General features: G+C 31.5%; 1 protein-coding gene and 1 long non-coding RNA gene across 7 annotated transcripts in view; one reads left to right on the top strand and one right to left on the bottom strand.

Annotated features, from left to right (window-relative positions):
* LOC132696377 (uncharacterized) overlaps positions 1-11774 on the bottom strand; it is a 50893-nt gene that overhangs the window by 35976 nt on the left and 3143 nt on the right. The window lies entirely within an intron of this gene.
* LOC132696373 (odorant receptor 30a-like) lies at positions 1141-11415 on the top strand. Of its 6 annotated transcripts, none has more exons than XM_060661165.1 (6): positions 1142-2422; positions 9752-9851; positions 10077-10178; positions 10247-10330; positions 10752-10969; positions 11246-11415. In XM_060661165.1, exons 1-5 carry the CDS (start codon positions 1647-1649, stop codon positions 10806-10808), a joined length of 1119 nt encoding a protein of 372 aa, XP_060517148.1. In that variant the 5' UTR covers positions 1142-1646; the 3' UTR covers positions 10809-10969; positions 11246-11415. The 6 variants fall into 6 exon arrangements, with proteins under 6 accessions (XP_060517146.1, XP_060517148.1, XP_060517147.1 ...); XM_060661164.1 differs by having other exon boundaries at positions 10247-10402; XM_060661163.1 differs by lacking the exons at positions 10752-10969; positions 11246-11415 and having other exon boundaries at positions 1141-1214; positions 1263-2422; positions 10247-10689.

Below are 11774 nucleotides of genomic sequence, written 5' to 3'. Positions count from 1 at the left end.
GCTTCATCAAACACAGTCAAGTGTAAATTCGCATGTTTCCGGTACTTTAGTCACAGTTTTTGAGCGTCCGAATTTTTTCAATTGATATTTAAAGCACTTCATTAAATTTAAATACTGTATTTTTGACATCACGTCACGTAGTCAATATGTGTGTCAAAAATGTGACGGACATAGAAAAAGTTCGTTTAATAAAACAACTTGTAACTAAAGTATTGTGTATAAAAGGTGTGGCATAATACACATTAAACTAAATATTTACACTTTTAATATTTCCACATAAGTCACAGAACTCTTACAACCAACACGTATGCACATTCTCTTCTCATTTTTTGGTGGTTTATATAAAAATTGTCAATACTTTTGTCGCGATCCCTTTCCATGCATTTAAATTAACGGTCAATGGATCCCGTAATTAAAACACTATCAGCTTCGAATAAGACAATAACCAACTAACGTACTAGAATACCAAATTTTACAGTTCCGCATTGATACGTAGATCATCTACTCGCTCCATTGGCTTTCACTTGCGTGATCGTCAAGTTGCAAATTCTGAATCCTTAAGGTATTTACAACAAAGGTTTTTATGCTGCTCAATAATTCAGATGTATCGGGAAAAGGGGCCTTACGCGCAAAACTTCTTTTTTCTTTGTTAAACCGCAAACATTATGAAAAATGCAAATATTTATTATGGATGCGAGAATAGGCACAAATGGACAATATCGACAAACGAAAGAACTTTCTGGTGTAATCCAAACAAGACATATCACCATAAAAATTAATGAAAATAAAATATAAAATGTATGTTTGTAATTTTCCAGTAGCCTGGAGCAGACTTATTGAAGAGCTTCTAATGTCCATACATACCTAGTGACTTCTATGGTTTTAAAACACTTACGCAGCTTCGTAATTCCATTTTTCATTCGATTCCAGCCATTTGATATGTTCTGGCACATATAACAAATAACAGTAATATCAAAATCGACTTAGTTGACAACAATTCTACTCTTTCCATAATAAGAGAAAAACGTATCAGACTAATTAAACGTTATTTATTTTTTTTTGTGTACGGTAGAAATAAAATGGAATAATAAATATGCTTTTCTTCTTTGTAGAAATACATACTATTCTTAGAAGCCGGCACTGCTTACAAACAATGAACTATTAGGTGTACCTATAAAAGGGTTTCTGTTTCTAACCAACTGAGAATCGACAAGGTACATAACATAAAATCAGTTGCGTATCATTGAATAAACTTATTTTAGTGGTTCAAACTAGTAAGAGGTTGCAGCCAATTACATTAAGGTTTCTTAGGGACTTAAATGTACTTCCCTGAGTAAAAAGTGAAATGGAAATCCTTTTTTTGAACATTTACAAAACTTAAAAAGTAAAGACAAACCAATAATACTTGTAAACTGGTAAGATCCACAAGAAAAAAATTCCTATGTTTTCTCAAACATTCTAGGTATTACAGAGTTTGCGTATAAAGAAATTTTCTAGATATTTTGTTATATTGTTATTATGTTTAAGACCCACCCAACAAAATTTTTAACAAAGTGTCTGTTCATACATCCTACAGGGCTTGAAATTTTATTTACAATTTCAACAAATTTGTCAATTTATATTGTAGATAACCAGGGTTTAAAATCATGTCCTTGAAAAATCAGGAAATTTTGAAAATACCAAAACTTGCGATGATTGTGCTCGGCATTTATCGCAATAATTTTACTGAAAGCATTGCTCTGAGGAGAATATATCTTATTTATTCATTGATTGTTCACGTCTTCGTCTTCATTTTTATGACTTCAATGACCTTTTGGGTGGCAATGGTACTAGCTGAAAAAGATAGATCCGAGGAACTTACTGAAAAATTAATTTCAAATCTGGCTTATTTGGCGTCTATTTACGTGGCATTAATTAAAGTTATTTTCTACGAGACGAAAAGTCTACAGCAAATGATTACCACGGTGGAAAATAAAGAAAAGGAAATTCAGCAATCTCAAGAGCAAGAGCAGCTGGAAACTTATGCAGCACAGGCACGATTTTGCACGAAATATAACCTGTTTGCCCTAGCCACTCACATATTTATATATGGGTTTGCGATGTACGGAAATATTGCCACTAGAATAAAAATAGGTCGCTGGAATAAACTATACAATAAAACCATGGAAAAACCTTTGATATATGAAGTGTATTATCCCAAAATGGACCCGATTAGGCACGAAACATTCATAATGCTCTTTTCTAATCTTGGCGTCACTATAATGATATGGCTAAGTTTTTCGACTTGCATGCTTCTTGGTTTCATAGTATTTGTGCCTTCAACGGCAAAAGCATTGCAGAACGCATTAAGAAATATGTCGCATCTGAAAGCCGACTTAAGTGCTCTAAAAGTTGCCGCAGTACAACATCAGCAATTTGTAAGGTTAGTACTTCTACTTAAAATCATGATTAAATCAGTGTTGGGTATTTAAAAAAATACTCTTGATAATTTTGATTTGATTGAAATGATAAGCGGTATTATTTTTGTAGGTCAAAAGATTCAATGTATTTAGTTATTTATTAGTTCATATGGTAATACATATTACCAATTGGAAGTGGAATAATTTAATATATATATATATATATATATATATATATATATATATATATATATATATATATATATATATATATATATATATATATATATATATATATATATATATATATATATATATATATATATATATATATATATATATAATGTATTGATTCACGGATGGAAAAATGTGATGACACTATATTCCGGGATATCATCCTTTCGCTCGTTGAACTCCGACTGGAATCCTGCAGACGTTTCGCCAAAATCTCACTTGGCATCTTCAATGCTCGCGCTCCGCGCTCGAAGTGTTTTCGGAATTCGAAATATTTGATATCGAATTTTTAAATGAGTTGATTGTTTTTTCTAACAGTTTTATTTGATTAATTGAATTGGTTCTTAAATTATTTTGGTTTTCTTGCAATTGTTTGATTTCTACATCGAATTTTTCCGCGCCAGATTGGTCTAAGTTTCCAGTAATACATTTAATAATAGAACCGATTGGGTTTAATAGGCCTCTTTTATTTCTTATAGATAATGGATTGAGTTGACTAATTTGATTTTCAATACGTTTTTCTAATGTTACAAGAGGGATGACTGAATTAGAATATTCGGGAAAGTAATTAGTATTATTTTTAATCTGACTAATTAATATTTTTACTTGGTTATAGATTACATAGAATTCAGCAACAGCTGGGTTTAAATCAAAAATTGGTATAAAGGAGAAATGGTTAGAGGTTATTTTTGCGGTACCTAGTTTATAAGGAAGGATTCCTGGATAGTTGTTCAGGTTGTGGATTTTTACTTCGTTTGCTCCGATGTTTGCGAGCCATCTGGAACAATGTTGATTATTTTAGTCTCGTTAACGTGAGTTATTTCTTTTTTATTTGTTTTTAGGTTTTCTATTTCAATTTTATTATTATCTAGGATTTTTGTTAATATGAATGGTCCAGAAAATTTTTTGTTTAATTTACCTTTTCGACTTTCGGTGCGCTTATACACTGTTGCGCCAATTTTTAGTTCTACTGGAGTTTTGTTTTTGTTAATTTTATCGATCGTTTTTTGTTTTTTTAAAAGGGAATCATTATGTACCTTTTCGTAAAGAAGCTTAGTATTTGTTTGATGGTTATTTACGTATTCACAATATATTTGAGAAGGAATTAGGTTCATAGGGTCACGTGTATCAGTGTGTCCTAGTGTTAATTCAAAAGGCGTAAAATTAGTATTTGAGCGTATAGTACTGTTATATGCAATGATCGCATAGGGCATAAGTGAAATAATATCGGAATTTTTATCTATTTCCTTCAATAGGCGTAAGTGTTCGATGAGGGTTGAGTGGAAACGTTCGATAGGTGAATTGGATTCGTGGTGACGGCGTTGTGAAATGGATTTTAATTTTATGTATTTTTAATAAAGAGTCTAGAACGTCATTTTTAAATTCTGTTCCGTTGTCAGAAACAATTTGTTTTGGTATTCCATAGAATGAAAAGAAATGTACTAATTGTTGGCATGCTGAAATCGCAGTTCCAAAATAGGGCAATGCCTGTCCAAACTTAGAGAATTTGTCAATTATAGTTAAGAATTTTTGTCCGCCGGCAATAAAGGTATCGACGTGTATAATTTCAAATGGTTTAGAAGGTGTTTCAGTTAACATTAAAGGTTGATCTCGTGGTTTTCGTTGATATTTTGCTCGCTGGCAAATTTCACATTCGTTAATATATTTTGTAACATCTGACTTTAAGGATTTCCAGTAATAATTATTTTTTAAAAATTTACAAGTTTCTTCTATGCCTCTGTGATTAGTTTTACCTTCATGTTTATATTTAATTAATATATTTCGTTCTTCCGGTTCAACATTATTTATTAATTTTGTGCATTCGATTAGTTTATAATTTTGAAAATGTTGGGCGATTACTTTTTGTACAATTGGTCTTAGTTGAGATAAAAAGTGAATATACGTCTTTTTGTTATTTAAATGTTCTTTAAAGAATTTTGTTAAAGTAATTTCTTCTTCTGGAATTGTTGCATGTAATATATTATGACCGTCGAAGTTTTTAAAGTTACATTTAACATAAGTAGAATACGGAGATTTCTGAAGTATTATCTGATTTGGTTTGTTGTTAATAATTTCATTTAATATAGGTATTCCTTGTAAAGATTCGTCAGTATTTGTACTATGTATTGTATTTTCAAAAGCCGGTCTTAAAAGTTTGTTTTCGAGAATGATTATTTTTGGGCTCCTAGGACGTTTATTTTCTATTTCTTCGAGTGTTATCGAAATTTCATTTGAGTCTAATTTATTCGGATCGAAATCGTTGTCTAGAAATTTGTTAATATCAAGATCAATATCTCCAGGATTATTATAAATAGAGTCGGTTTCTAAAGCATTTAATTTTATTCGTGACAAGGCATCCGCATTTGTGTTTTGTTTACCATTTTTATAAAGAATTTCGTAATCAAATTCTTCTAGTTTAAGTCTCCATCTCATAAGTTTTGAATTTGGTTCTTTTAGGTTAAATAACCAGACTAATGGTCTGTGGTCCGTAAAAATTTGGAATTTTCTACTGAAAAGATACGGTCTAAAATATTTACAGGCCCATACTATGGCAAGTAATTCTTTTTCCGTTGTAGAGTATTTTTGCTCGGTGTCATTAAGTGTGCGAGACGCGTATGCGACTGGGTTATCGTTTGGTGGTGTGCCTTGTGATAATACGGCACCTATCGCGTAATTTGATGCGTCTGTAGTTAAAACGAATTGTTTTGAAAAATCTGGATATTTTAATATTGGGGCATTTATTAGTAATTGTTTTAAATGGTTGAAAGCTGTAATAAATTCGGGGCTGTGTTCTACTTTAGATTTTTTCTTTAGACATAAGGTCATTGTCAGGTTTTGTGATTTTAGCAAAATCTTTAATGAATCTTCTGTAGTATCCTGCCAATCCTAGAAATGACTTAATTTCTTTTTGTGTTTGGGGGAGAGGAAAATCTTTTACTACTTTTATCTTGTCAGGATTTGGACTAACGCCTTCTTTAGTGATTTTATGACCTAAATATGCTACTTCTTTATGTAGAAATTCTGATTTATCTAATTGAATTTTAAAGTTTGCCTCCCTTAGTCTCTCAAAAATTTTTCCTAATCGATCAATGTGTTCCTGTAGGGATGTGGAAAAAATTATAATATCATCTGAATATACTAAACAGATTTCTTAGCACATTATTCATAACACGTTGGAACGTCGAGGGTGAGTTTTTCAATCCGAAAGGCATGCGTTTAAATTCGAAAAGTCCAGTACCAGTAGAAAAAGCTGTCTTTGGGATGTCATCGGGATGCATTTCTATCTGATGAAAATCGTTAGCTAGATCCAGAGTTGAAAAATACTGAGCTTTACCGAGTTTATCAAGAATATCTGAAATATTAGGCAAGGGAAATTTATCATCAATTGTTTTTTCATTAAGTTTCCGGTAATCTATGACAACGCGCCATTTACGTTTATTTGATGCATCTAATTTTTTTGGTACGATCCATATAGGACTACTCCATGGGGAATGTGAGGGTTGGATTATATTATTTTTTAGCATTTCGTCTATTTGTCTATTTACTTCGACTTTATGTATTTCAGGATAACGGTAATTTTTTGTGTAAACGGGGGTTTCGTCAGTTAGATTAATTTTGTGTTTAATTTGATTCGTGAAAGATAATGGCACTTTATCGCAATAAAATATGTCTCGATATTCGTAACATAACTTCCTAATTACTTTATATTCTTCTTTATTACAGTGATTCAGTCTTAAATTTTTTAGATTTTCTTTTTGCAGATTGTCGAAATTACTTATTGAATGTTCGATTAAATTTTCATTGTTATCTTCTATTTTTTTTATAAAATTAGTTTCACATTGATTTATTAATTCTATTTCTAGAGGTTTAATAAATTGTATACTAACAGGATTTTCAGATGTGTTAGTAATGGTTGTTAACGCGAATGAATCGACAATTTTTACTAAAGCTTCGGGCATTTCAGCATTTACAAATTTTTTATATTTTAAGATTCCTATACCATTTTGTTCTGTCACGAGTATTTTAACTTTATGTGTTGTTCTTGGTTGAATAATAAGTTCATCGAATTTAAATTTGGATTTGTCAAAATTTTTATTTATTTTTGGATCCGCTGGGGTGTTTTTAATATTATGTTGGTAATACAGTGGAATTATTACATTCGGTGTTTCCAGTGTAGACTCGCTAATATTTATTTTTGATTTTATTTGTTTCAAAAGATCTACTCCTATAAGTCCATCAAATTTTGGGGAAAAGTTAAAAAGATAGAATTTATGTTGTTGATCAGGACAATTAAAAGAAGGAAATAATGGTATTGTCATTACTTCATTATGAACAGATGTTGCATGAGCTGACATTACTGAAAAATTTTCAATATTTATAAAGTCTGGGTAATATTTGTAAGCTAACTGTGGATTTATAAAACTTTTCGCGCTACCTGTATCTAATAGAAATTGAGCATCAAGTTCAGGAAAATAAACTATTGGTAAATCAGAATGATTATAATTATTAACATATATTGAAGTGTAGTTTTGGGGAAAATTTTGCGTTAAGTTTGGTTGCTTGAATTCGGAGTTTCCTGAAAATTTCCGTCCTGTTCATTATAACAGTGGTTATTTTCGTCTAATTTGTGTCGTAGGTGTATTGTTCTTCAAGGATGGGATATTGGTGATAATAAAAATAATAAAAATCATAAGGATTTTCACTTTCAAAATTTGATATTTCGTTGTTTGAATTAGCTTGGGGGGTTGTAGATTGATTGTCAATCTCTTTTGCTAGATAGTAATTTTTATTTGGTTGAATTTGATTTATACGGGTATTGCCTGATGAAGTATCCATAGGTTCCGGTTTGTCAAATTTTGGGGTTGGATTTTGGTTATATTGATTAAACATCGGTCTTGTAATTGAATACATAGGTCTTTGCATAAATGGGTAAGGTCTTGGATTAAATTGATGTCTTTGGATCATCGGGTTAATTCTTTGAATATTCGGGAAGTTTTGTCTTTGATTATTTTGGAAATTTGGTCTTGGAATATTCTGAAAATAAGGTCTTGTTTGGAAATTATTTTGAAATCTCGGGGGGTTAAAATTATTAAAACTTGGTCGAATTGTTGGCGGTTGAAATGGGCTAGTAAAATTTTGTGAAGCTAATGGGTAATTAATTGGGTATTGACCTAATAGAGGTTTTGGTTTATTTTGCATTGCAACAGGTGTAGTTTTGGTTGAAATATCAACACGATTTTTATAAGCGATAAAATTTTCTTCTTCTAACGAGAACGACATGGCTTCTTCGAGAGATTTTGGATTTCTTAAACGTACAACTAACTGCATATGGTAATTAAGACCGTTTATAAATGTTTTTAAAATTAGATCTTCAAATTGGATAATTTTTAGAGTTTTTATATTGATATCTTCGCATGTAGAGTTAATTTTTGAAAATAAAATACTACGGGCATCTTGCAAGCGTAAACCAAAATTATGCGCACTTTCGCTACTATTGGGTTTCATTGAAATTATATCCTGTAAAAGACAATCAACTGATCTTTGATCGGAGAACGTTGCCAGAAGGGCTGTTTTAATTTTTAACCAACTATCGAGTTCAGAACGAGAAGCTATTAAATCAGCTGCTCTACCAATTAATTTACTGATTATTGTATCGATTAAACAAACATTTATTGAAGCATTTGGGTTATTTACATTTTGATGATTAGTTAGAAAATTTTCGCAGATTCTAATAAAACGATTTATTTGTTTAGGATTGCCGTCGAAATGAGGGATGTTATCCGCTTGTGTTTAAATTAATGTCAGAATCGGAATCGGAATCAGATGATGTATTAAAATTATCGACAGAAGCTACTCTAGGTTTTAACTCTAATGTTTCAAAACGAGAAATTAATCTTTCCAGTTTGAATCAGAAAAATATTTACAAAAGAAAAACTTACATTAACAGTGAGAGAACGACGATTTTCATTAATGGTTGTTTCGTTTCTTAATCTAGTTTTCCAATAGGATGAGCGATGCTTGTCTCTTCCCTGGGCTACGTATGAAATTCGGACGATTTTTGTCCTTATTTCGCACCAATTGAGCACTTTGCACCCACTTGAACAGTTTTTTGTGTTGTTCGGATTTCGCGAATAAACTCTTGAGAGAGACCAAACAGTGTCGATTTTGGAATGCTTGTTTCACGGAAATCCTACCGACTGCGCCAGTTTTCGTCGTGGAAAACGAATTTGATTTTTTAAAAAACTTTATTCAAGCGAATAGAATGTATGGGAACCTTTACTCAGCAGTTTACAGTATCAAAGCGTTTATAACTCACTATGACAAAACCAAACGCTTTTAAAGTATAGAACTTCCATATGATGCTACCTCTTCAATTTTAAGATTTGTGTTTGTCTCTTTTAGGTAAGGTTCTTTGTAATTCCGTTTATGCATGTATATAAAAAAAAGACCTGTACTATAACATAATTTTAGACTGTATCCCTTTCTGAAGAAGGTCATAGAAGACCGAAACGTCAATATATGGACAAAAAATTTTAATCGCTTTTAATATAAGGACCTATAACCCAAGAACCAAAAGCTAAACATAAATATATATATATATATATATATATATATATATATATATATATATATATATATATATATATATATATATATATATATATATATATATATATATATATATATATATATATAGATGAGATATCAGAAGCAGAGTTGTTTTGGTTTTGGTGCGTGGTTAATTTTTTTGAAGTAACAATGTGTAAAATTCAGAGAATTAAAGAAAAGTCACCCGAAGTTGTTCCTTAAACCACCACTGAAAATAAAGTGCGTAGCTTGGTCACTATGAATTTTAATTACTCTTATCTATTTTGGCTATTCTCGATCAAACCTCGCTTTCTTCAAAATACCATCACACTTAACCATCATATGTTTGGGTGGGTTAGTTAAATTAACTATGCTTTCTCTTATTTATTATATGAAAATAATAAAGATACGAGCGTTGCTTCATATCTGTGTTCCTTGAGTCTGAGTCAAGAAAGGGCTGTCGCCGTTCACTGTCACACTTTTTGTGTATTATTTTTGTGGACTAACTCTCGCATCATTGTTTCATTTAGATTTGTCACAGACATGAACGACTCAGTCAAATATTTGTTGTTGATGGAATACATTACAGTCTCGTTTAACGTTGCTCTAACAGCATTCACGGTTCTAAAGGTGAGAAATGCTTCTTTGAGATAGTTTAATGGATTCAGTACAGAGTCAACTATATCTATCCCCCAACTAATATAACGTTCTGGGAGGGCGTTTGGCCAGTCGATGATGGGAGTTTATATGACGTTAATATGCATAGCGAAACGCGTGTTCAGAACGTTCTGTAATTTGGGTGTAATTCTGGTTTAGTAGAAAACAGTTACTATTTGACTGTTTGGACTATTTTAGGAGAAATCTTTCCTACTACAACTTGGTATCTTATTATACAGCGGTTCTATTGTAGCGTACGTACTGATACTAGGTTGGAGTTGCAGCGAAATTAAATTCCAGGTAATTTTTTTGCCTTTTGCTTTACAGCATCAGGATATATAGAAGTTAAAATCATAATTTTATTAAAGAGTATGGAAATTGCGTCCGCAGTATATGAAAGTCCTTGGTATCAACATAGTAAGGAAGCTAAAAGTATATTGTTTATCATAATGGTAAGAGCTCAAAGGCCGCTGATTGTCACCAAGGGACCATTTGGAGAAATGTCTCTAGAATCATCTGTTGCCGTAACGTATACCAACATTTCAAGATTAGTGTCCATGCAAAAAGTCAATGTACTGAGTATCCGAGTTATAAAAGAAGTATTGATTTTAAGTGATTGCGAAGCTCATAAGCCCCGCCCCCAAAGCTAATGAAAATCTCAGCATATAAAATCTATCGCAATATCGTAAAAATACTCCATAAAAACAAAATTTAACTCCTTCCTAAGTGAATGTGGGAGTTGTGGTTGATTTTTTGCTAGAACATTCTTTGCCCGACATATTATGTTCTTTGCCCAATACTTTTAAACTTCCTGAAACAGGGAACGATACTAATATTTACAATTTGTCTATTCTAGTGGATATTATTTTTTAGGTCTTGAAAGCAGCGTATACCTATGTCACTATAATGTTACAAAAGTACCGGAAATGAGTACTTATAGGAAATTTATTATAATATTTAACGCCATAATAAACTGTAACTATAACATTATTCTTACTATTAGAATGGATAGTGAGAGGGGGTTGTACTATTGTAAAGCATTTCGAGAAAACCCAAACAGAAAGGAGGAGGAATTAACAGGTTCTCCCTAGGTAAGTAACCAAGAAACAAGTTCATTATATTTCAGTTGGCCTAGAACTCAAAACTCTTAAGTCTATTTTCTTGGAACGATATAAATCGTCGATATGTTTGGTTTATTTATAGTCAATAGTCAAATTATTTAAACGCATTTGTTGCATTTCGCAACTTAATTATGACATAAAGGCCAGTAACAGCAATTCAGACGTCGAAGAAAAATATTCGAATATGAGAAAGAATTCGATAAAATTTACGGCAAAGTGGAAATAATAGCGATATTTTTTTTGTAGGAAAGTTAGCCAAGCTTTAATATAGAAACGATACCCAGCACTGAAAACTGAAACCACACACTGAAAGATAATTGTAAAAAATCACTTTTGCAAGAAGAAAAAGTTGGAGAGAGATGAAGGAATATTGGAAGAATATTTTGTATTTTATTTCTCTCATGCATAAATAAAGATTTCACCAATATTTTTTGATTGTAGGATAAATCACACCGTGCCACCGACTACCTGTACTTAGGACTTATCTAGGCCTAAACTTTTAGACGTTTAAGATATATGTTCATATGAAGCGTTCCTAACATAGGCCCAAAAGTCCTCTTTTTAAATATTGTCACTGTATTAGAAAATAATCCTTTTTTTTTTTAATTTAAGTCCAAAATCAGAAAAGTTGCAGACCTCCTTAACAAATTTGGAAGGGATTCTGTAGGGATTCATCCACAAGAAAAATCGTCAGTAGACCGGGAAAACAAAATGCTGTTGTGACTTATGCGCTGTTAACCAAAACATTCATCAACGCAGTAATGTAAAAATCTAG

Source organism: Cylas formicarius, unplaced genomic scaffold (genome assembly GCF_029955315.1).
Source record: "Cylas formicarius isolate icCylForm1 unplaced genomic scaffold, icCylForm1.1 PGA_scaffold_1__22_contigs__length_36826433, whole genome shotgun sequence".
Classification (NCBI taxonomy): Eukaryota; Metazoa; Arthropoda; class Insecta; order Coleoptera; family Brentidae; genus Cylas; species Cylas formicarius.
This window is presented reverse-complemented; position numbering and strand designations above follow the sequence as displayed.